The 25,350-nt window shown below is 39.5% G+C and overlaps 1 protein-coding gene across 2 annotated transcripts in view; it reads right to left on the bottom strand.

The window, feature by feature from the left end:
- Nucleotides 1–21,689, bottom strand: part of trrap (transformation/transcription domain-associated protein) — an 81,717-nt gene extending 60,028 nt beyond the window's left edge. The window contains exons 1-33 of one of the 2 annotated variants that reach the window (XM_005721708.1): nucleotides 21,641–21,689; nucleotides 20,896–21,067; nucleotides 19,812–19,861; nucleotides 19,098–19,208; nucleotides 18,076–18,180; nucleotides 17,738–17,821; nucleotides 16,576–16,632; nucleotides 16,267–16,392; nucleotides 15,611–15,688; nucleotides 15,227–15,315; nucleotides 14,598–14,694; nucleotides 13,853–13,991; nucleotides 13,025–13,103; nucleotides 12,192–12,426; nucleotides 11,753–12,089; nucleotides 11,453–11,550; nucleotides 11,161–11,355; nucleotides 10,864–11,055; nucleotides 10,588–10,753; nucleotides 10,248–10,504; nucleotides 9,862–10,062; nucleotides 8,350–8,501; nucleotides 6,665–6,864; nucleotides 6,189–6,406; nucleotides 5,685–5,882; nucleotides 5,192–5,452; nucleotides 4,791–4,952; nucleotides 4,451–4,547; nucleotides 4,120–4,241; nucleotides 2,529–2,699; nucleotides 2,264–2,332; nucleotides 994–1,014; nucleotides 326–445 (exon numbers count right to left, since the gene is read on the bottom strand). In XM_005721708.1, the coding sequence (XP_005721765.1) occupies nucleotides 326–445; nucleotides 994–1,014; nucleotides 2,264–2,332; nucleotides 2,529–2,699; nucleotides 4,120–4,241; nucleotides 4,451–4,547; nucleotides 4,791–4,952; nucleotides 5,192–5,452; nucleotides 5,685–5,882; nucleotides 6,189–6,406; nucleotides 6,665–6,864; nucleotides 8,350–8,501; nucleotides 9,862–10,062; nucleotides 10,248–10,504; nucleotides 10,588–10,753; nucleotides 10,864–11,055; nucleotides 11,161–11,355; nucleotides 11,453–11,550; nucleotides 11,753–12,089; nucleotides 12,192–12,426; nucleotides 13,025–13,103; nucleotides 13,853–13,991; nucleotides 14,598–14,694; nucleotides 15,227–15,315; nucleotides 15,611–15,688; nucleotides 16,267–16,392; nucleotides 16,576–16,632; nucleotides 17,738–17,821; nucleotides 18,076–18,180; nucleotides 19,098–19,208; nucleotides 19,812–19,861; nucleotides 20,896–20,995 (4,587 nt within the window). In that variant the 5' untranslated portion in view covers nucleotides 20,996–21,067; nucleotides 21,641–21,689. The remainder of the gene's footprint in view (nucleotides 1–325; nucleotides 446–993; nucleotides 1,015–2,263; nucleotides 2,333–2,528; nucleotides 2,700–4,119; nucleotides 4,242–4,450; nucleotides 4,548–4,790; nucleotides 4,953–5,191; nucleotides 5,453–5,684; nucleotides 5,883–6,188; nucleotides 6,407–6,664; nucleotides 6,865–8,349; nucleotides 8,502–9,861; nucleotides 10,063–10,247; nucleotides 10,505–10,587; nucleotides 10,754–10,863; nucleotides 11,056–11,160; nucleotides 11,356–11,452; nucleotides 11,551–11,752; nucleotides 12,090–12,191; nucleotides 12,427–13,024; nucleotides 13,104–13,852; nucleotides 13,992–14,597; nucleotides 14,695–15,226; nucleotides 15,316–15,610; nucleotides 15,689–16,266; nucleotides 16,393–16,575; nucleotides 16,633–17,737; nucleotides 17,822–18,075; nucleotides 18,181–19,097; nucleotides 19,209–19,811; nucleotides 19,862–20,895; nucleotides 21,068–21,640) is intronic. The other variant, XM_005721709.1, reaches the window with a different exon arrangement.
- Between the last annotated feature and the right edge of the window lie 3,661 nt (nucleotides 21,690–25,350).

Here is a 25,350-nt window from a genome sequence, read left to right as displayed (position 1 = left end):
CTACAACCGTAGCTTGCCTCCACCAGTGTGTGAATGTGAGAGTGAATGAATAGTGGCATTGTAAAGTGCTTTGGGTGCCTTGAAAAGCGCTGTATAAATCCAATCCATTATTATTATTATTATTATTATTATTATTATGTCTAAATCCTTAATGATAGATACTTTGTTAATGGAAGAAACAACTAAAACCGCCCTCTTTTTGAACTGTTTGGGAGCGATCTATTTGCTAATCATCCAACTGCTTTCACTGCCTGCCCGATGCAGTTTTACACCACTGTTAGACATTACCTACAACTCCATCTACATAATGCAATTGGTTTCCTACCTCTATGAGCATGGCCCTCTCAGTCTTCATGACCACCTCTAGTAGAGGTTTGACTAGAGTCTGCGGTGCCGCTGGGATCAGGTGGAAAAGGTTAATGATGGCTGAACAGATCTTCATCTCCTACAGGAAGATTCAAAGACATACAACAAAGGGAACAAAGGAGTGGATGAAATTCTTGGACAGATGAGCTGCACACAAACATCATTCCTGACAGACAGTCTTGATCGACAGCCACTGTGGAAAGACGAGGATGAACCTCAGTCAAATGACTGAAAGTGCAATTCGTAATTAATAGGGTGTTAACTTCCCACAGGAAAGGTGCAGAGTACCACACACACCAGCTTTTGGATTAGACAGAGTAAAAACAAATAAAAGGAGCAACATGGTTATTTTATAAATCCTATGACTTTTGCGCTTCCAAGATGCCAGAAGGGAATAAAAGAGCAGAATTCAACATTTCTAGACACTCAAAATTAGAGTTAGAGTGAAGCTGAGATGATGGTAACAATTCTCGAGATGACAACAGACACATGGACACATAAATACAGGGCAACTCCACCACTACCATGACATTGGCTCAATTCACCAGCACGACACTGGATCAGACCAAATTTCAATCACTGACAAAGAGTTACCAACAGAGGGCGCAACACCGGGTCGCATCTCACCTCAACACCTTCCAACGCAGGCTGTGCCAGAATGGGAGACAATGATCAGAGTCAGCAGAACAGCATGTGTGCTTTTTATGTGAGGCTATCTGTTGTCTGTCTTTGTTCAATATGGAAGGTGAGCTGATAAGATGGGATGATAATGGAGGGGCAGATTATCGCAACCTTTACAAGTGACCGCAGGAAAAACTTTTCTTAGCCTCCGGTGAATAAAAAGGCAAGGGTCACATTGGAAATAGAGGTCAGCTAACATACTGATCGAATGATTTTTTTGGCTTATCGACGACATACTTATATATGTTGCCTGATACACATGGACAAGGCCATCATTTTTAAATTCCAAGATAACTTTAATATACTGTGTATATATATATATTTTTAAATTTTAGTTGGGTAACACAGAATCAATGGAATAAATACTTAAGTAACTGAAACAAAGTCTAGAGAGTGAGGGCGAAAAGAAATAATCATATTTCATGCATGCACTGTGGTAAGTTTTGTTTTTTATCTGTCACAAAAACTCTTCCTCGTTACTACACCCCGTCAAAACCCACACATCTTCACACCATCCTCTTCGTCCCTGCTCTATTCCTCCTCCCACACTTTTCTTTTTCCTTTATCATAATTGACTCCCTGACCCTGGTTCTGCTTTCACTTCCAGGTCTGCTGTCAACGGGCACAAAGACCAAAATTTGGAGGGCATGAAAGACAAAAGGCCAATTTGCATCTAATTAAAACAGAACACTTTCAGATGGGTTAGGATGAAGTCACACAGAGTAGGGAGCAAAGAAAAAAATGCAGGTGTTTTGGCCAATCTTTCTGTCACCTCTTCTCGCTGCCTTTTACAAGGTTATCTGCGGGGAGATAATGAGGAGACAGAGTACGAGGCCAACCACAGCCTGCCTGGTGCCTAATTAATCATTGATTGTAATATGGACACTCACAACTCATCTGGGAGGAGGCCACACAGAGAAGGGGCACTGCATGTGACTAAGGCTTTCTGAAAACAAGGGGCAATTTCTCATTCCCTATTGGTAATGGTATTTGCTTTGGACATAACAGATGACCTGAACAAATATGGCGCCAGCAGACGACCGTATCAACATGGTCCTAGTGGCCGTGAATGCTTTTGTACTACACTGAAGCAGGATTTTAAAATAAGACATACAAAAGAAAAGAAGACAAATACATGTCAAGACTGTACAAAGATTCCCATCTGTGGTATTTTTGCAGTTTTACACGTGGGCAGATCTGAAATGAGTTTACTTACGCTGCCATCGCTCCGCTGGCCTCCTTTGTGTGTTATTACAACTACCTCCATCCACTTCCGCAGGTGTTGCTGAGAAAGAAAAAGAAATAAGATGCCTGTGTTTAAGTAAGGTTTTGATAGCTGACTAAAACTAAACTAAAAACTAAGTGCCAAAAATTTTTAGTTAACTAAAATAAAATCAAAAACTAGTCTTTGAATAAATAAAAGCTGATGCCTTAGTATTAACCTGCCAGTTTTAACACAGAATTCGACTTAAGTTTCTCACCATCATCTGGTCACAGAATTTGTCATTGAAGGAGTTGGGGAAAAGTCGTGTGACAGAGGTCAGGCGGTTCACCACATTGAGAGTCAGGCTGCGGTAGTCACCCAGCATCATCAGTAATGGGCGCATGTGAGTGTGGATCTGATCAACCTCAATCGTGGCACCTTCCAAAAACTACAAGAGGAGAATGGACAAAGTAGAAATGTTCAGCAACAAGACAAAGTGACGAGTGGTTTGTTTGCCTTGATTAATAATATAACACGTATACAACACTCAAATATTATTCAGATTTGTGTGGTGATGTTTACTAAAGTTTTGGACACAGTGATTTTAATTTCACCTCTATATTCTTCCCCCTAATCATGAGACTTTTCAGGTTTTCTAGCCCCGTGAACTGGTCACTACCCCTTGTGTCTCCATTAAAGTAATAAGGCCACTCAAATGACAGCATGTTGAGCTGTAAACGAGCACACATGCCAACCAAACACTGATGACGCACACCCACACACCCTCACACACACGGGAGGGAATGATGCATGGCAGCCACATTCATTTTCCTCTCAGCGTTGAGAACAAACACTCCATCCTGTATCGATCTGGCCATGGCAACGCTCATTAGTGCTAGCAGGGCAGAGATGAAAGAAGGGAGGGAACAGAAAATGGCAAGGAAAAAAAAAATAATCACAGGATAGTGAAAAGGAGTGATAGTGGCAGAAAAAATAAATAAATAAAATAATAAGGACACATAAATTGATAGGAGAGGGGACAAAGAGCGTGGAGTAAATAGATAGAGGCTAAGATGGCATGGATACTTTAATGAAGTATCCAGAGCTGGTTCAGGGACAGTGTGATAAAGCTGACGGAGGTCCATATAAAGATGGAAGTGGGTGCGGAAATGATATGAGGAGAGAATTAACAAAGACCTTACAAATAAAAAAAAACTATGTATAAAGCAAGAAATGAGAAGAATGGAAAACAAGATAATATACAAACAGAAAAATAAAGAGGTGAAAGAGGAAAAAGTGACACGGTAGAAGGCCATTTCAAAGGTGCAGAAAACCTGACTCTGAAATCAAATAAACGATTGTGACTACATTTAATTATCAGTTCGTGGGTAGATCACCTCATAGTTTAACCAAACAGATTAATGCATATTTTAAAAGGTTACGGCGTCAAGTCTAAGCTCTGTTGTGGCTCCAAGGGAACTGCAGTTAAATTAGGTGCTGTAACACAGATACAAGCTTTCTCAGTAATCGATAAATCGATAAAGTCTTGAAATTAATTCCAAACAATTCAAAAACAAAGCAGTCGCCAGGATAAAGAGCTCTAAATAGAAGAAGTTAAATAAAGACGGTCTCACAAGCAGAAAAACACAACTAAAAGTAGGAGACATTTAGCCTTGCTGAAAATTTGCACCACGTTGTGATACTGTAAATTAACAACATGAACCTGGCATCATGATTTCTAACAGCAATATTGAGAACATAAAAAGTTATTCATCTCTTAGAAAAGCATTTTTTTATATCTAAAACTACTACAAAAAAGGAAATTTAATTGAGGTGAAAAAATTAACATGAAATGATGTAACACTGACCTTCCTCATGCATCCCTCACCCGCCTCCTGTAGCTCATTGTTGGTGGAGTTGAGGGCTTTGAACAAGGCAGCAATGATCTTCTCTCTGGACTGTGGCAAGTAGTTACAGGCTGCCAGGGCATCTAATGAGGATAAAGAATATTAATGACACTCTACACTTGCATGAATAGGCTATAATAATAGTCTTAAGATGTGGTCTACAGTACTGATTTAGACAGGGATTTTAAGAAGGTTTAAATCTGACACGCACACTCACACATGCACACAAACACAAAAGAAGAGTAACCATCCCTGGTACACTAACAAACAATGCAGAATGAGGCCTACTTACTGAGGGCTGCTATACGGAGGGGAACCAAAGAGGGAAGGCTCTTGTAACAGGGCAGCTTCATCAAAGCAGCATCCTCTGCCTCACATAGGTTCAACAGCTGGATAGTGGAAAAAGCATAAATATGACATAAAGAGCAGAGGTGAACAGGTCAGTGATCCATTAAATTAGATCAAGCTTATATGCACCGTGTAAAAGGATAAATACTTAAAACAGATGAGCCAAAGCCAAGCAGCAAGTTTGAACCCACAATATTGTTTCTTTCAAGGTTAAAGTCCTAACAGTTGCATTACTGTGCAGTTCACAATTAAGAAAGTCAAAATGCTCTATGCTAATGACTCACCTCTGTGTAGAAGACCTTGTGTTCCATGACATTAAGGTCCATTGTAAAGAGGCGGGGCTGCAGAGTAGTGCAGAAAGTGTTACCCTCCATCAGGCCGATTTGGGCATTGGCAGGCTGGTGACGCAGCAGGTGTTTCTTGGGAGGAACCATATCTTGCAAAACCTAAAGAAAAGACAAACCCATGAAAAAGGCCCTTGTGTTGTCATTACATTTATATTTCAACACTCATCTTTAGATAGAGATAAAAAATTGGCCATGTGTACACCTGCTGCTGACAGAAAGTAATACCGCAGCTTTTTATTGGAGGTCGTTCTATTCATGAATGCATTGCATTTTAGAAGCAACAGCAGCAAAGTATTAATCCGAATTTAAGGTTTAGAGAAAACTGTTAAGACTTTTACCTCTTTGTGTGGTTCCATGATCACAGTAACACTCTTGCCAGTGACCTGGGCTAGCACCTGCAGGGAGTGCATTGCCTGCTTTCTAACAGTCGAGTTGGGGGAGGTGACCTCTCGGACCAAGTCATGGGTGACCATGTGAAAAGACTTGTCCTGTGCAGCTAGCAACTCCTCTGTCTTTTCTTCATCTTTCAGTGGAGTGGCACAGCGCACCAGCAACTGCTCCAGGGTGGTCTTCGCCATGGCTACTGCTCCATTTGACACCTGTGGATAAAAATAAAAAATAAAAAAATTAAAAATAAAAAAAAAAAAAACAAGGGAAAAAAGAAAAATCAGTAACTTAATAAATACAAATGCCTGAACAGGAAGAAAAAAGACATGACAAGTTATACAGTATACAGGGCTTACAAAAAAGCACAACCAGGTAAAGCTTTGCAACCACAGTTATTTAATAAATAAAATAAATGCATAACAAGTTGTAATCAATTGCTCTCACCTCTCCTGTAAGGTCCATCATGACAAACAGCAGTGCTTTGAGAAAGGTGAGCTGGTTTTGTAGCACCCAAATCAGAGGCAGTCTCTCCATAAGGAACTTGATTGACACAACACCACCAAGCTTGGCATACCAAGCTTGTTCATAGCAGCAGGCACACAGACGCTCCACTATGTAGGAGAAGAGGGGCAGCTGGCATGCCTGGGGATGTAGAAGCCAGGGTAATTAAGGGCGATTCCCATTTAAAAACTATACACGTAACACAGAGTCATTATTGCAAGATGCTAAAAAATGAATTGAATTTGATCAGAGGCTAGTTGGATATAGAGTTCAAATTTCAATATGAAAATGAGAGTAATCAATTTGGCAGAGTATTCATTTTTACGAGGATGACAGAATGAAGTCTTAGCTGGGTTAGTTTACCACAAATTTGCAGAAAAACAATTCATGCTTTTGTTAGACTGCTAAATAAGTGAACCATATAATGCCCTCCTCTTAGTAACGTACCCTCTCCTTAGACCCAAGGATGATGCTGGCCACGTCAAAGATTACGGCCAGGGCTACTTCCCCGATCTTACACAGCTCCTTCTCCTCGTAGGCCATGCAGATAGCTATGGCGTCAATCAGAACAAGTGGATCCATGCCCTGTGAGCCATTCTCCTCGCTGTGGAACATAGCTGTGCTTGGCTGGCTGCCCAGCTGGTAGCACGGCAGCAGGAAAGGGCCTGGGTTGAAAGAGTAGGACAAGAGGAGAGGATCATGTTTCATGTCAAACATAAGAATGCTACAACTTTACGATAAAGTATGTGTAGATTTTAAACGTCAATTACAAGCATATGTATCACAGGAAACCGGAAATGAACTAATTTATTTGAACAGCTGAGAATAAAATGTTGATCACAGGGCAAAAGTGAACACTGTTAAATATTAGATCTATATTATCTACTATTAGATCTATAGTACAAAGATTACCAGTCCCTTACCACACTGCTGAGCCACAGCAACCATAGTATAATGGCGAATCAGGCTGGCTACGAAGGGCAGCGCACTGGGCCTCAGGTCTTTTATCACAGCAGACATGAATGCTCCAGTCAGGGCCTGTTCAAAAGTTCGGCGGGCAGGTGTGTCTTGTGCCTTATAGCGGTGAGAAATGATGACACTGGGGATCCACTTCTCAGTAAAGCTAATGAAGGAGAAAACCAAACAATGAATGGGATGTCTACAGATTAAAAAGGATGACATATTGTGGCAGTGGCATGCAAATTTTTTCAAAAAGCCCAAAAGCAATGTAATATGCATTCACACAACATTTAAATGTATATATCAATATCTATTGCCTGTTCTTAAATTTTCTGTCTCCTTTCTGTTCCTTCTGAATTCTTTTTGTCCCTGTTGGTATTTTTGTTATTTAATGCAGCTGAAGGCAACTGAGCCATGATGTGATTGAGCGGCTGCTTTCTCCATGCTTGAGCTTGTGTTTTATAATGCCACATGCCAGGGGCAGACCTGATGGATCGTCTCATTTTATTATTGCCATTTAAAAAAACTGCTCTTTGGAGAACAAGGGAGAAGGAGCGTATGATGCTGTGGGAGGGAAGAGGGGTGAGAAAATGGCAGCGGGCATGGTCTACAGAATGTCAGATCAATTGCCCTTCACTCATTCTGGGGCATGCCACAGTATCACTGCTTCGTTCTTCCAATTTGGCATTTCATGAATTGCAGTGGGGGAGGGGGGTCTCCCATTCTTCTATACTTAGATTGAACAAACACTGAGGCAAAGAGAGATGCTTGAATGATGATGAAGGGAGGGGGAGAAAAAGAGAGAAAATCTTTCAAGTGAGAGAAAAGACAATGCAAATCGAGACGACTGAAGAGGCGATGGCACAGCCCCCGTGATCGTAACTGACACACTTCATTACCCCCATGTGCACAAAGACGTATTTGTGGGCATATGTGTGTTAGTGCATAATGACAGGAGAGTGTAAGGGGCATGGTGTAGAATAAACAGACAGGGGAAAGTCAATTAGCCCCTGCCCGGGGATCAATGATGGTAATGTGACTAACCCACCCGACAACAACCTTCTTTCCTGTTTGTCTGTTCATATATGGGTTTCCGCCTTGCAGCAGAGCCTGCCAGAGGGTGTGTCTGCAAATGTGTAATTAGCAATGCCTGCCCTTGAGAGGGAATTGATGAAGCAGTGTGGGGTGAAGACATCAAGGAGGAAAGAGAAAGTGGGACATGTCAGCAGGTAGCAAGACAGTTGGAGGCGGTGGAGGTAATGTACATAAAAACCTCATGTGAGTGGGAGAGGGCAGACAGGAAAGGTGAAGTAGATGGCAAGGTCAACTTGTGCCAAGTGAAGGTAGAAAAAGGTAGGTGATTAATCAGAGTCTGGCTGTGTATGTACTCGAAAGTGTAATTTTATCACTTAAGTGGAAAACCAGTGTAGCAGATACAGCACCGTTTGTCAACTCATTTATTCTAGATAAAACTAAGTGAATGTAAACACTTCCTTAGGTAGTGTCAATGATTTTTCTTTGGTATAAACTCCAACACATCTATAATAGAGCAAATAATTTATTACATCAGGAATGGTACCCAGGTGCCATGTGGCAACAATATTAAAGTGTATGCTCCAGTCAAATCAAAGCAAGAATGTTTACTCACTTGGGATGAGACAGAAGCTGGTAGAGCGAGTGCTTGTTGTCATCCAGACTTGTCATGGCCACCAGGAAACACTTAATGACCTCCCAGGCCTGTCGTCTGTAGTATGGCTCAGTGTTGGCACTCTTCAGGCAATCTAGGGCTGTCTCAATCGCCTTAGAGGACATGCAGCAAATGTTACTTCAAAATCTTCAACATTTTCATTCAGAAACTGCAGATTTCTCCGACTCACAATTCCAATATCCTTAAAATTATTAAAATGGGAATTAAATTGCATATGCTACATATGTGATTAATTGGGAGAAGTAACACAGAGCACCATCTGGTTGAGCAAAGGTCATTATCATTTCTACATTATGGGCTGTCAAGCCACGGCAGCCAGGCACTTAAAGGGAGAAAATGAACTAATTAATGCCACTCAGAACAGGGAAGAGAACATGAGGAGGAATACAACAACTGAGAGAGCATGAGAGGAAATGAAGGCACAAGCAAAACCGAACTGTCGACCTGTCAGTGGATTACTATAACCAGATGTGTTAGTCAGGACTGGGCCTCTAACAAATCCTTTAGTAATTAGATATAACATTTAAAAGTAAGATGTGTTAGAGAAGATTTCTCAGCTGATATGGTAAAAGACAGTTGGACAAGAGCTAAAGAAGACAAATAAAAGCTAGAAAATACAAATATATTAAATTCAGTTACAATGTGCCATTTCTACCTGTTGTACCACACCAAGTTATGCATACTTGTATTTTTTTATTATTATCTCAGTCTATATAACAGCACCTTCAGTTGCCCTTCCCTAATGTGGCAGCAAACCGCATGGCTGCATCTCAAGCCTGCCAGAGATTTATGCCTTTAGCCATAACATGTGGCTGTGCAGCATGTGACAGTCTGTGTGGGTTTCTGTCGGCTGCCTGCGCCCATGATGATGATGGCAAACACGCAGACTGATAGCCAAAAAGAAGGAGCAGCCATTAGTGAGAGTAAATAATGCCGTCATGGTGGCCCACACTAGATTGATGATTACTGACTGGGGATGAGGAGGAGAAACAAGAGATGAATTTAATTACCTGGAGGACACACACATCTCCTCACTCACTTTCTCTTTCACACACACAAAACTGTGACAAAGACATATTGCTCCCAGTGGAGAACAATAATGAGGAATATCAAACTCTTTTACGTTTAATTCTTTCCTTCTAAAAGTAAATCAAAAAAGGAAAAAAGGGGAAGAAAGAGTCCAACTGGTATAAGAAAGTGCTATAAAGTGAAATACTCCCAAATCTTTTCTCTCTGGCAAAAAGCTAAACAACACTGAGGATAGCATAAGGCCTTTTCCTGGCTCAAAATCGACCTGTGCCGGGGTAATTACGCACATAAAAATATGACATATTTTAACGCAAAATCTATGCATTTTCTTCACATTACAGTTATTGGGGTTAATGTTTTCTGCTCTTTAGAAATATCTACAAAGAAAAGAAAAGGGCACAAAAAGACCTGATCATATTTTACCTTCTCCATGGGTAGCTGTATGGATGCTTTGCAGTCAGTGAATTCAGCCTTGATGCTGGGCCCCTGGACCTCAGTCACTACATAATGTAGTCTCTGAGACTCCTTGAGCATCTTCCTGTTGCTGCCTCCAAACTTTCCCAACACCCGATACGCTACATGGGAGATGCTTTCTGCTGGATTACGGAGAGTACGCCACAAAGCCTGGAGCAAAGAGTAGGAAGGGAATAAACTATAAGTTTAAGAAAAAACACACCGGGTACATTGAGGGGGAACGTGGCTATATGGAAGCTTTTGAGTTATCCTTGTATATAATCAATAAAACATTTTCATTCTCTTCTATGAGAAGAGAAAAAACTGTAATCATTATCACAAAAACAACGCCCTACCTGCATGAGTTCAGCCCTGACAGGTTGGATGTGATCGTAAAGGAAGTCAGGTTGTAGGTTGTCCACACACAGCTCCAGGGTACGAAGGCCTTGGCTGACCAAAGTCTGAGAGCCGTTGAGTGCAGATACCAGTGGATCCATTAGCATGGGTAAATATGGCAACAAGGAGCTCAGACGCACTGGCACTGTCAGACAGAGCTCCACAAACAGGTCCTTCATGTGCTGCTTGTGAAGGCCACTCTGCAGCATGTTCAATCCTAATAGAAATGGAAATAGGTGCTTACAATATTTCATACATGAGTTGTCTGTAATTCAGAGTAATGCTGTGTGCGGTTTTTACCTTGTAGCAGGTTAGGCAGAAGGGGTAGAAACTCTTGGTACAGAAGGTCGTGGCTGCCTCCACCAATGGAACGGAAGAGAGCACGGAGAAGCAGGAAGTAGTTGTAGGGCTCCTTAGCTGATTGAGCCAGTTCCATGGAGCTGTTTACTATCTTGTGGAGGTGCGGCTGATGAAAAGGTAAAGTCTTATCAGTAAAACATGGCAATGGTACAGTGAAATAAGTGAAATAGTCTGCCACTATGCCCCCCCAAAAAACTAAAAGAAATATCCATTTACCTTGAGCATCTGCTCATTCTCAGCAGCAAACAGTGATACTGAGCCAAAAACAAGTTTAAAGAGCTTGAGGTAGAGGTTTGACAGCTCAACATTGGAGCCCATCTCTGGCAGTCTTTCAAGAAGATACTCTACTAGGATCGTGGCAAACAGAGCAGACGTTGAGATGTTGGCCAGGAACGAATTTGCCACGATCTAGAAAACAAAAGAGAACAAGAAATGGAATTTGAGCAAGTGATTAATCAAGACCAAAGACCTTATCCCATGTTATTTTCTCTTGATAGGTGAGACAAGACATACCTGCAGTGCGTAGTTCTTCGAGATCCTCTCCACCATGTAGGGAACGGTGGTCTGAAAAATCTCTTTAAATGTAAGAGGGTTCATCATGGTGAAGACCCCAGCAAAGTGCTCCAAAACTTCCTTCTCCTCCTTCATGCGTACAGTCTGGCAGTTAGCCACCCTGATGTATGTCTGCTGATTATTTGCCACCTGCACCTGGTCATGATACACATGAATTATACCACTACTCCATGATTGTCTGTTATGAGACACCATCACCCCTGCAGTACAGTCAGTTTTTATTAGGTTGTACCTGGTAGATGTCCAAGGCCTGCATGGCATATTTGACCAGCTTAATGTAGATCTGAGTCTCCTTAGGCTGGAGCTGCTTGTTAGGAATGAATTGAGCCTCTGTTAAGGGAGGGAGGAGGGAGGGGGGGAATCACACATTTTGAGATGATAAAATCTTGAATTTCCTTATGAAATTATTGTTACATGTGCATTTATACATTTTTCTAGATGCTTTTTAATCAGGCAAGAATAGTCGAGCATGTGGGATTTTATTAGATATCAATAGGTTTGCAATAAGTGCCACTTGTGTGTCCCCACTCACCTCCAGGTGCCTTGCAAGAGGTGATACCCCAAGTAATTGTCTTCACTCCACACACTAAGGTCTTGACCAAACTGCGGCAATCCGACACCTGAAAGGTCTGCTTGTCTTCCTTTTCACCACCTCGGTCGAAGGGCGTTGCAGGTGGTTGCGGTGTCACAGTAACAGGAGTTGGAGGAGCAGGTGGTGGAATGGCAGGGGTGGTGGATGGAGTGGGTGTGGCTGGCACCGCAGGTATCGCCCCTGGATCAACAACACCCATCTCTGACTGAGGTTTGCATTTCTTGAAGATGGACACAAGCTGGTACCGTGCAATGGTGTGAAATTTAAGTACAAACACCTGTTGATAAAGATAAGGAAAGAGGGAAAATTTTCAATATTTATCTAGCCATATGTCTATTGAAATAAATAAGACTTTTCAATTGAGCCTTGTGCAACCCACCTCCAGCATCCTCATCAGGATGTCTCGCCCATTTCCGTTCTCCTGCTCTGATTTTGAGCGGATACAATCCACCAGGTTGAGCAGCAGCTTGCAGGACATGGTCTGAATGTTACTGGGAAGTGACTCGTCATCAATGTTTTTAGCGAAGAGCTGCACAGCTAGAGATAAATCTGTCAGGGTCAAGTTCTGGCGCACATGATGCACCAGGTCTGCTAGTGTGCTGTAGGCCAAGGGTCTAGAAAATAAGACAGATATGTAACTGTGACATTTGGAGGTGAATCATAATCATATTTCATTACTAAATAGTGGTACAAACTGAACAGACTGGCTTAGTGAGGAAGCCGTATTTTCTAAAAGGCAGAGAAAAGCAATCAAAGAGGCTGAAAGAACAAAAGGATATGGAAAGTAGCTTTGGGATGAAGAGAGAAAGGGAGAGAGAAGACAAGCTAATGAGTGACAATGATAATCCTGCCAGATCTCATCCAGCTGCCGTGCTTCCTATGTATTACTAATGTGAAATGACAGGCATTTTGTTGATGAGGTGAGCTAGTTTGGCAACTGAGGCGGGTCAAGGAGGTTTTTCAATCCAACTAAAGGAGGATGTGCTAGCAGCCTGCACTCTGGAGACGAGGTTGTACATGACAACTTGACAGTGCCTTCTGTGCTGCAGTGTTTTCAGTCAGCTTCCTTGAGAATTTTGCAGTACTGAGAACTACCTGATTAATATGCTAGGACACTTAACATGCACCTGGCTGAGAAATCATCCATGAGAAAGAGGCTGTTCTGACACAGAGGAGTTCGAATGATCGTGACTACACATACAAAGAACTTACCTAAGCGTCTCCCGAGCAGTGTAGCCAGAACCGATGAGGATGGACTCATCAAAAAGTTTGTCCATACATGGGATAAACTCTGAAACACAATGAAGTAGATATTGTGAATTCAGAGCTGATAGTTGCACCTGAAACAGCAGCTGATGGGTGACAGAATTAAATAAAAGCAGTAAAAGAATATATTAAGAGGGTGTTACTGGAAATGCTTTTATTTGTGATTAATACACGAAAAAAAAACTACATGCCATTTGGTTTATTTAATATTATAAATTTAGCACTGTGCCTGACACTGCTTTGTCAGCAGGAGGTTAACAGCAAACACCTAACAGCGTTGGTAAATCTGTCACAGAAAATAAGCCAAAATCAGTAAAAGTGGTTTGACCTGCAGCAGAAGAAGTAACTTGCAGTAAAATGCAGAAAATCATCCAAAATGTGTCGTGCTATGTCAAGGCTTCACTGATGGATGGTTGTGCTTTCATTCCATTTCATCTACAGTCTCACTTTTAACCTCTCAGTCACCAATTCAAAATGAGGTTCTATAGCTACATTTTGACAGCTAATAAAAATTTTATTTTGGAAAGAGTGAAATGTGTAAGCTCAAGTATGCTTTGGAAAGGATCCAGGCTGCTGGTGTTTTTGACTAGAACAAACACATTAAGTAACACTTAGCATTAACGTTTTAGAAAAAGGCAAAACATGTCTAGTGCCAAAAAAAAGAAAAAAAGAAAAGAAAAAAAGACTTTAAGACTGTAAAAAATATTTTCGAGACATCAAATCATTCTTTGTTAGGATGGATTACACAGAATGTGTATGTGTCTATATACGTACGGCTACGCAGGTCAGTTGTGAGGATGTGCTTGGCTGCAATGAGCAGTTCTTTGCGGAGATGAGCGGTCTCAGAGGGGCAATTGGTCAGCAACTGCAGCATACCCTTTACCATCTGTTGAGAGTACTTTGCTACCAAGTCCTAATATGGTAGACAAACACATACAGTATGATTAATGATTAGGATTATTTTAAAATGGATTATTCTGAGGGCAGTCACACACCAAAAAAACAAACAAAAACAAAACAAAAAAAGAAGGCAGTAATAATACAAAGAAAATCTTTTTCAAGCTTTCTTTGCAATGCGGACACACACACACACACACACACACACACACACAAATATAATTCCTGTAAGTGGGTTCTAATTTCTGTCAGTGTTTTTGAAATCAGTACAAGTTGTTTCAGAATGTTTACACACAGTGAATAAAGCAGGTGGTAAATTCAGAGAAGCTATTTGTGCTATTATTATTTATTATTATTATTATTTTGGTTCAAGAAACTAAAGCAAGTGTAACTCAGTTTTAGCTCTGTTTTTCCATTGTCTTCCAATTACTAAACAGAAAACAGTACACCTTTTCCTGCCAATCACAACAGCTATGTGCAGAAACAAAATTCAAACACGTGCAAATGATTCACAACATCATGACACATACAAAGATGCATCTGAAATTACATTTATGTTACTTCACTCAGCAGGATCAAATGACACTGTTTTGCAGTGTCATTAACCATCAATAAGAAGTACCTGGTAGATTCGAATGATGTAGGCCAGGAATGACAGTGTCTTGATCTGGGCAGCAATGAAGTCTGCATACAGCTCCTTGTTATAAAGCTTGTGTTGTCTAAAAAAAAGAAACAAAAAAGTCATTTAGTCCCATCAAAACACTGATGACAGTGTTAATGATGATGTATGCCTGCAGTAATTACAGAGGTTAAAATCGTGGGAGTCAATTCTACAAGGGTGACTTATTTGCTTGCGTCACAGCAGAAACTGTTTCTCTGTATCTGCTAGAGACTGCTCAGGTATTTTGTGTTAAATTAATTCTGCTCCATTTCCCTTCTGTTCAGAATGCTTAACAAAACCCTCTCCCCACCCAGAAAGGTCTCGTATCTTACTAAAACAACAATTTTTTAAAAACAATTTTACCTTCCCCAAGTAGGTTTTAGCAAGCAAGCAAAGAGCCAAGCAACACTGTCAGCTAACTTGGCATTAGCAAAAAAAAAAAAAGAAAGAAAAAAAAAGGAGGAAAATGAAATCAGTTCCTCAAACCCATTTCAAAGGCTGTAAATTGGAAATAAATGTTATTACTCAAACTCGTATCTGAGATACACTCCCACGGCTCACATAGATGCTTTTAGCCGGATATACTTTACCTGGCCTGGGGAGACACTTGAAGCATGATGGTGTTCATGATGAGAGGCACAAATTCTGACACCACATTGTGAATGTTTAGTTTGTACAGCTGAGGAGACAGAGCAAACATACAACCTGAGTTACTACACAAAAAAAAACCTCCAACATTTTGATATACACATTGTAATGTATATACCAAAAATACATTGCTGTTATTTAGTGTTTCCTTTACATTTAGATTACAAGTTTTAAACATAATATATTATAAAATGTTTTATAAGCAAGAAAACGTCCCATTTTGAAGCAACCTTCATTCTTTTTTTCCTCATTCTGGAACAACGTCGCCTTATTTTCCTGTGTGAACAGATGTGTATATTACAAAAGTTCAAGAGTATTACACTCACTTGATACATCAGCACCACTATGATAGGCAGCTCTGCTAGCACCTTGAGAGACAAAGAACCCCGCGGGATGATGGTGTGCTTGAGGCAGAAAGAAAAGGACAAATTTAAGTCCTGAGTGACACAAAAGCTGGACATAAAAACTGTTTCCAGGAAATGCAATACTGCTGCATAAAGAGGAGGTAAATAGCTCAGTGGAGTAATAACAACTACTGTTTGCGTTCACATTTTCTAGATTTTTGGAGTTATGCTTCCACTGTCATTTTTGTCCAATGAAGACCAGAACTCATTTTAAAGAAAAGAGTTTATGAAATTTACATTTAATAATGGACAAAGTTTCCTAGCGAGACAAAAATTATATGCAGCATCAGATTAAACTGACAAAACTGTATGGCTTATAAATGTTCAGTTTACCCAGAGCAGAGAATTCATTACTCTAATAATGCTGAATCCTTGTGTGTCTAAAATGTAAAACAGGTCGCTGCTTTAAAAATAAGAGCACGATGTATTATTTAATACATTTTATATCATGGTATTGTTGCAGTTGCTCTTATTGTATCAAAACAGTGCACTACTACCCTCCACTGGCTGCAGGCAGTACTGTAAAAAGTAGACAGTATTAAGTAGAAACAACAGCTAGAAAGGGGCGGTTAGCTCACTGTTCGTGTTTCACTATCTTCCCTCTCAGGTGCAGTCTTAACCAGCACTGATGTGATCATCCCCACCATTTCTGGTGAGGGAACTGTGTTCTCTGCTATCACCTGTGGATTCTCAAAATACCTCGCCTAGAAGAAAGTAGAAATAGAAGGAAATTACGACTTGATAAAGATACAGGTGGCAAGGAAGGCGAGCAGTGAGAGAAAACAATGGCAATTTAAAAGTGCTTTCACTAAAAACAGAGTCACATCAGAAACAACACTTTTACTATCACTATACCCAAAACCACCTGCTGAAAAGCCTTTACTTACAACAACTTTAGGAAGGTCTTTGTAAATCTGCTTCACAAAGTCCAAAAAGTGGTGAATCTGGGAAGAGAAGAATACAGTAAACATGTTGATCTAATACACACAAACTACTTAAATGTTCTATTTTTCATGAAAGGTTACACAAGTACTTCTGCCCCTGCTGTCTCTCATTCAAGTCTTGTTCTTCTAAACATGTTTAGTTTGCTAGTCATATTTTTATTGATCACTGTGTGTTTTAAGAGATAAAGTATTTACTGTATTTGTTAATTATGACTCATCACATCTAATGACCATTTATAAAAAAAGCAAAAATGATAATCACGATTATTTTCACTGAAATTGAGATCTCGATTATTTGACAATATTTATTTAACAATAACAATGTATTGAATAATGGCTTTAAAGATTGTCAAAAAATAATATAAAATAGTGTGCAAATACTGATAACAGTGCAAATGTTTGCAATATAAAAAATAAATGAAAAATGTAAACATCTATGTTTAGTGAACTTTGCAGTGTTGCTCTGTGGTGCAGCTACGACACCGTGCCAAAGTTTACACACTATGTCTACTTGATCTACGTCTGACTCCGTGAACCCATAATGTTTCCACACCACTTAAGGTTGTTTTTTTTACCTCTCTTTTCAACCAACGGCAGTCACTCTCCTCTCCAAATAACTTCTGCTTAGCTTTCCGAGCTTCCCTCGGGTCCTCTTAATTGATGTGACGCGTGTTCGAAACGCAGAGGTGGCTCGATTTGTTACACGGAGCAGCGCGAGAGTAAAGTATGAGGGAGGTGCTAATAATCGGCTCAGTCATTTTTAATGATCGTTGAAAGCCCAGATTGTAATTTAGATTAAAATTCAATTAATTTAGCAGCCCTACCTCTGACCACCACCAGTAGGCAACGGGTGAAGTGTCTTGCCCAAGGACACAACGACCGAGACTGTTGGAGCCGGGGCTCGAACCGGCAACCTTCCGATTACAAGACGAACTGCCAACTCTTGAGCCACGATCATTATGACCAATGATCAGGGTTTTTTTTAACTGATTATTAGTTAACTAAGAATTCAGACTGAAGACACACATAATATCAGCATCATCACTTTCTCAACTGTCATTACAATGCCCAACAAACTTTAAACACAGAACACAAAGATGCTCACCTCCTGAGAGATTGGAGGCCGGAACTGTTTGTGTAGCTCAATAATGATGCGAAGGCATATCAGCACATTTTCCTCACTTTCAATCTAGAAAAACAAAAAAACAAACAAAGGGGGAAATATAAACATAAAAAGCAGCCACCTGACTTCATGTGTGCAATGCATAATTACATATATGATAAATTACTAATTCCTACTATTCACAGTGAGTGGTAAAAATCAAACATCAAGATGCAAAATATTTACAGTAAGAATATTGACAATATAATTTTAAAGCACCTGACAGGTACAAAACCATAAAAAAAAAAATCACGATGTTGTAAGAAAACAGGGGTTCATACCTCCAGGAAGCGGAACATCACAGAGAGGATGTTCTTGGTGTGGGGACGAAGGTGCTCATTTGTTGGAATGCGATGGATGATTTCCAGCACTAGCTTTCGCAATTGCTTAAAAAATGTAAATAAAATGAAATAAATAACAGGTAGTCACGTTTAAATTAAGAATTCAAACTTCATTACACTCATATCATTTCAATTCAATTCAGTTCAATTTTATTTATATAGCGTCAAATCACAACAGTTGCCTCAAGGTGCTTTATATTGTAAGGTAAATATCCTACAATAATACAACTTTGATTAAATCCAACAGTCACTAAATTCATTAGATGTGTTATAATGAATTTCATTGACTAATGTACCACAAACATTTAACAGCTCTGTAAGGGGGGGAAATCCATGCTAAACAGTAAGTTTGGGTAACTCAATCAATTCATGCAGCTTTCTCTGGTTCTGTTCATCCTTCTACACTGTTGTGCTGTCAGGTGATAAGCTTTGTTGATATTAGCTGTAGATTTTTCTGCACACTACTGAATATAACGGAAATAAGTTAAAGTAACTCAGTCACTCAATTTGTGCATTTTGCTGTTCATCCATGTAGATTGTTTTGGTGTGAATTGATTAGCTTTGGTGTTATCAGTTGTAGAGATGTCTGCATTTAAAAAACACTTGCCTTGTGGTGCTCTAAGCAAAACCTCATGACTCAATTACTGAAAAGTAGGCACAAGTCATCATCTTCAGGGTCACTGAAGGAGCAACTTTTTCTAATGTTTACATAGAACAACCAAAAGATGCAGCTAGCTAACAGTACAGCTCAGAGACCGCTATCCAATTGATGGGTCTAGTTCAGTTATCCATTGATTAACATTTCAGTAACCGTGTCCTGTTGATTTAATCAAGTGGTGCTTTATGTAGCAAAAAGATGTGATATTAGTTCTATTATAACAAAGAGAAACCAGACACCTTTACAACAGGTATGTTAAAGACTCACACCAATCTAGATAGATAACACATCTTTTTAAAGTTACCTGTGTTGGTTTTTCTTGAAGAAACTGCACCTCTCCATCCTGAAGAAATGTAAGGAAGCGAGGGATGATATGTTCTAAGAAGGTGGAGTACTGAGGTGAAGAGGTCACATTCTGAAATAGTCAAGTACAAAAAAAGAGCAACTTTGTTACAAGCGTTTTCGTGTTTCTGCAGGCTTATATTAATACATTAGAAGTTCTCATCTGATAACCTAACATCCCATGGTAATGACCAATAGGGCTTCTGGTGTAGCCTGCATTACCAAGCTAATAGACAATATTACCTATACCAATACTTTACTTTATATTCCATCTGTGGGTCTTTGTTTACAGTACAAATATGAAGGCAAGTCAATTTTAAATAACAAAACTGTGTTATAGACAGTTATTTGGAGATTTCCTTTTTCAAAGTTTGCTTACCTACATGCATCCAAAACCAACTCAGATATAACTTCTCATTACTAATGGTGCCACAAATAGATTACAAGTATAAATCCAAAAGTTTCCTGTATCAAAGCATTTTCATCTCTGCAAATATTCTCAACATTTATAATACCAACATTTTTAAGGTTAGGATTCCAGTTACCACTCAAAATCTCACACAATTACATTTTAGTAAGATCCATAAAAACTACCAAAAATCCACCATAATCTATCTTTAGAGACAAAGAAAATGAATCTACTCCATCACAGATTGGAAACATTCATCAAACTCACCTCAAAGTTCTCGCTGACCTCCTGCATCATCTTCAGTTTAGTTTCATCAGCTGGAAGTTGAAGGACAAGAGTGTCACCATTAATCAAACTTGCTAATGATACAGTTCCAGGTGTCATTGTTATCTCCATGTGCTCAGCAGGGGCTCTCAGATCTTATCAGTTTTACTTTCAGCGTCCAGGCTAATCAAAAGGTACATCAAGAATCACACAGACACACACGCACACACTCACAAGCACTCTCCCACACATACGTACCTTTGACTGGACTAAAGCATATCGCTCTCATCACATCGCTCATGCTAAGCACAGGGACCTCATCTGAGCAATTTTGGACACACCAAACAGGAGTAACGAGCTGCATCTAATAACTAATGTGCATAAGAAATGTGCCTTTCTCACATTAACTATTCCCTTGCCCATCAAAAAATATGTACATTTATTATTTCATATACTAATTGCAAAATTCTGGGTGGACCCTGAAGTTTAAAGTAACAATTTCGCCAACAGCCACTGCTACTGATATTTCAGGGTTTTGTTGTTAATGTCATCTATCTCGCTCTTTATAAACAAGGAATCAAGGAAATCTGCACCGTATAAGATAACTGAATCTTTTAAAGTTGCTCAGCTCCTCATCACATTACCTATGAACATTTAGCTTGTGCAAAATTGATTACCGTTAACTATTGTCATTGGTAAATGTCACTCTCTTTTTGATTAATGGCAAATATCAGTGAACAAGGCCAAAATCAACTGACACGTCCACAATACTTTTATAAAAATAAAAATAAAAACTAATGCACACACATCTTCCTCCTAATAACCGTTAAATATGTATGCCAAGTATCCATACTTAAATTGGATAATGCCTCTAAATCCCAACAATTTGGATAAAACCTTTTAAACCCATAAGGGCATTTATGTGTTTAGAGGCTTAAAAATACATGCAGCTATTCAAACAATAAATCTGCATTTGAAACAGTAATCCTCACAAAAACAAATAGATATTTTCTAAAACTAAGTAGATTTTTCCAGATTTTTCAAACACCTGACACCAAAAAATACACAGCAAGGTTTATGAACTTACGTGTGTTCGCATCTGTTAGAGCTGCCACAAACTGCAGGTACTTCTTCATAAGTGTGGTCTGGTCCACCACAGTGGGACTGGGCGCGGGTACAAAGGCCATGGTGGCAGCACGGACAGACTGGGATGCAGTCTGCACAGGTCTACGCGATCACTTTGAGCTCATGTACACTACCTGCAAGAGGAGATAAATTACTTTACTTATCTTTGCATGCAAAAAAAAAAACAGAAGATGTATCTGATGAGCATTCAGGTAAAATTCGTTTGTAACAGGAAACCTGCTGCGTCCCACCAACAAACCGGTAACGTCCATAATAAATAACATGCCAATAAATGGGCGCAGAGTGATGACATCATTATGCATCAGCTAGCACAATTTCTGTGCACTCTAATAGCGTTTGAAAATTTAAATGAACAAACTTGGGGTTTCGGCATAAAACTGGAACCAATGTTTTGTTAAGACGCATTGCAATCTTAATGATTTACTCAATGAAACACAAATTTATACACATTTACTTTAGAGAACCAGCTGTCGAACGGCAATGCTAAGCTAGTTTCGTTAAAGAAAGAAAGCGCTCGCGCATCCCAGAACATTAAACTCCTTTAAGGAGACTATAAACAAGAGCCACAAAAAAATAAAGCACATTTGCTTCAACTAAAACCTACCCCAAAACACCAGTATCTAAGACTCCCCAAAACTGCTTATATTTATACAAAGTTTGTAAGAGAGAGCGAATCTTTCACTTACCAAACGCCACAGACAGGAAACTGTCCCTCGCCTGTATGCGCCGTGCTCGCGCTCCCGTTTGCGCCCAACGATGTGTGATATCTCTCCGCGCAATGCATATTATAGCTTCTTTTTTAACAATGAAATATGGTATTATGATATCTGTTTAGCATTTATATGTGCATAATAGTGACAAATTCGTTATTAAGCTCTATAATAATACATTTTTTAAATGAAAAGCTGTTATCCTAGTACCCGCGGAAGAATATACAGTGTAAAACAGTAGCTATAAGACCCTCATTTTCGATGGTCTTCTGGCTCCTAGGCTTCTACAGTAGAGGAAGTAGTAGGCTAAGTAACATGGTTCCTGGAGGTAATAGGCTTCCCAGTGGGGCAGACGTTTCACCTTGAATAAATATAATATACGTGGTCTTTGTGCAAACAATATATATTCAAATATAAGCAATCATTAATAGAGGACTTAAAATAGAAGTTTGTACTGATGACTTCGTTTTAAAAATAGGCAATTTGAAGCTTTTTTTTTTGTTATGTGGATACCTGCTTGCCATGCTATTCCACAATACTGATGGGACAATACAATACAATAAATAACTACTGTAATTAATAACAGGTCGTGAGTTTGCATTTTGGAAAGCCAACACACATGTAGATGCCTTTCAAATGTTAGTAAAATAATGTTTTAAGGGATGTGTTTACACGGAGTTGAACAGATTTTGCATCAGTAGCAGTGCTGGAGGACAATAAACGTTGTCCAGGGGGATATTGCTCTACATAGCAAAAGATCAATAGATAATATTAATAACTAATCACTAGTGTATGCAGAATTGTATTTAATTGGCCATGGGATGGAGTGATATTTAATCTGAATTAAGTTTATTGACTAATTTGTTCCATGTCTTTGCGTTGCTTTTGTTAGTTATCGTGAGCTGTTTTAACCACAAGATGGCAGCCTACTGAAGCTGTTTCTGGAGTCTATCCATGTTCTGAAATTACCAGTGCTCAAAGTAAAGTGAATGTGATGCCATCCAGGTCATTGCTGGGGGGGAATCCAGCAATGACCTGACACTGACATGAAAAATCAATCTGGCCCTTCAGTTGAACTCTCACCTGTTCACCGAAGCCTCAATAGAAATGCTCTCAATGGAAGACATTCAAGCTCATTTGAATAATACAAACTCTGTTTTTGCCTGTATTCCCTTCACCTATTTCCCATTTTCCCAGCAAAATATATTTAAAAAACTAAAGATGCCCCCATACTTTGCCACCTTAAAAAGTTATACATTTTGCAATGAATGTTAACAGTGTTCATTGATCCTCTTGACTCTGTGAAGCGAGTCACAAGCTAAACAGTTATTCTATGAGATCAGAGCACGTAACCTTTTCATGATCATTTTTAAAACAGCCCCCGACTTTCATTTTGACCACATTAAGTTGCTGTCATGCACGCTTTTGTGGTTCACAAATGACAGTAGGGATAAGACTTGAGATTTCTTTTCTTTTTTTTCATAATGCTTGTTTTAATAGCTCTGGAAATAATGAAGTCTGGTTGAAAGATGATCATTATTTATCTTGCATAATCTATCAAGCATGTGTCCTACCCACAAGCTTTGCTAATGGGTTTTAATTCCCTCCTTCACAGCCCTCCTCCTCCTTCCATAGACTGGAGCCACTGGCACAAAGACTGCAGAATGAGATATCCCTCTCACTGAATGCCACATATGATGTAAGAGTTAATCTGACATATAATATGACTTTCTCATTCTCCTTTGCACTCTATGTTCCCTAAGTAATAATGATCTGCTAAAAGATGTTTGTCTCTGGCTTATTGCGCTGTCCTGTTTGTTTCATCAGTGTTTTTTTTTCTTTCTCTCCCTGATGGGGGCTTTATCCTGAGAGGGAAGAGTGGATGACACACTGGTTTCCAAAACCACTCATCTGTCCATTAGATATGTGTTTTTCTCAGTGCTCTGCAGCGACTGGTGATGCCCTTATGATGAAGCCGCATCGCCCCTGCATTATTTCTTCCATAGAAAGAAGTGCACTTTCCTTGAGACTGGTTCTGAATCATCAACAATACCCAAAAATCTATTCATGCATCTGAAGCGCCCGTGGACATTCACTCTTTTTTTTTTAAAATCACTCCTGAGGTCTGTATGAATAAGACACATGTTCTCTGTGACACAGGCAAACACTCACAGCAGAATCTCCTCCACGGTGAATATGCTTGTTAATGAAAATCATAATTTTGTAACAGCACTGACGTCCCAAGTTTGTTGGCCATTGCCGGTAGGTGAGTTATGTCTTTATCCTATAGTAAACACAAAGTAGATTGTGAGAGTCAGCGTTAAAGCGTTTGTGTTTAATCAAGACGTGTGCACGAGCACAAGCAACTGAACCCCATGGGCAAACTAACAGCGTTGATGGTCAGTCCCTGCTGTCCATTACTGCTTAAATCATCAAACAGATTTGCAGTAATATTCTCTGAAGGTTTTGGGGCCATCGTCCTGCTGAGCTTTGCACTGACATGAACTAAAACTACGAAAGGTGCCAAGTATCAAACTTTAATTGCTTTAATAATATTAAACCAGTGAGTTCTAACTTTTATGGCCTATGAACCCTTATAAAAAGAAGCTGTGTCTGGACTGGTTGAAACCTCCGTGACACGGTTCAAATGTCTGAGGTGTTAGATGTTTTATTGAAAAGAAAGAAGAGGATCAAGCCCAGTGATTTAAAAAATGTTCTAGACAAAAAACAGAACAATCCGGGTACCACACTTATTTTTTTCTCCACAGTTTTCACTTCCATGTTGATTTTTTGAACGTTAAGTTGCCTCTTGGTTGGAAACCTGACTATATCTAACCGTACTTATGTACTGTATGTTGTAATGTTGCCCCTAACTATACTAAAGCTTGCATGGCAATTAAAAATTGTTCCAACTAAAGTTCCAAGAGTGACAATAATTGTTGCTCTTAATGAGAATTTTTCACAAATCTGGCTGGAAGACAGCCACGAGTTCTCTGATTCATGTGCTTCCTAATGAGAGCGTGATGAGTCAGACGTGACAGCTTGCGATGCCTTCATTTTATTTAACATGAAAATAATTGTAAAATGTTTAGTCTTTTACCAACTCTGCATGCAATTATCTAAGTCTTTGATCATATCTTTGGAGAAAATCAAAATCTCCACGAGCTTCATTTCTGCTGTTTTAAATCCCAGAGTTGAACAGTTTTTGCTCAGCACTGCTTCCATTTGATCATCTCCTAGTGTAAAACAGCTTTGATTGACTTTGTGGTTTGGATCATGGTTGGATGCCATCTTCAAAGCACAGTGGTAGGCCTTCCAGTCAGCACAACAGGCTTTATTGACCTTTTGCAACTAGGCAGGCAACTGTTGCTAATTGTTTACCACCACATCCTGTTTCTCCACCATTGGCTTTATTGAAGAGACTCACCTGCATTGGGAATCATTTGTTATGTTTTTTCGCAGCTGCAATTCAGTTGCTAAATTGTGTGTTGGTGCAATGTTTGAAAAATTTGTGCATCCAAACTCAAATCGATTCTTCTTCTTTTTAAATTTTTTTTATTGATTTTATTGCAGGACTTCCATAAATGTGTTCTGAAGTTATTCTATTGTTTATTATCCATATACCTCAAATTCTACCACATACAGCGCACGCTCACACATATGTCTGGGGATGGGAACCGGGTAAA

Source organism: Pundamilia nyererei, unplaced genomic scaffold, assembly GCF_000239375.1.
Source record: "Pundamilia nyererei isolate P.nyererei 1_Seehausen unplaced genomic scaffold, PunNye1.0 scaffold00005, whole genome shotgun sequence".
Lineage (NCBI taxonomy): Eukaryota > Metazoa > Chordata > Actinopteri > Cichliformes > Cichlidae > Pundamilia > Pundamilia nyererei.
Note: the sequence above shows the minus strand (reverse complement) of the source record. Positions and strands in the feature narration are given on the sequence as shown.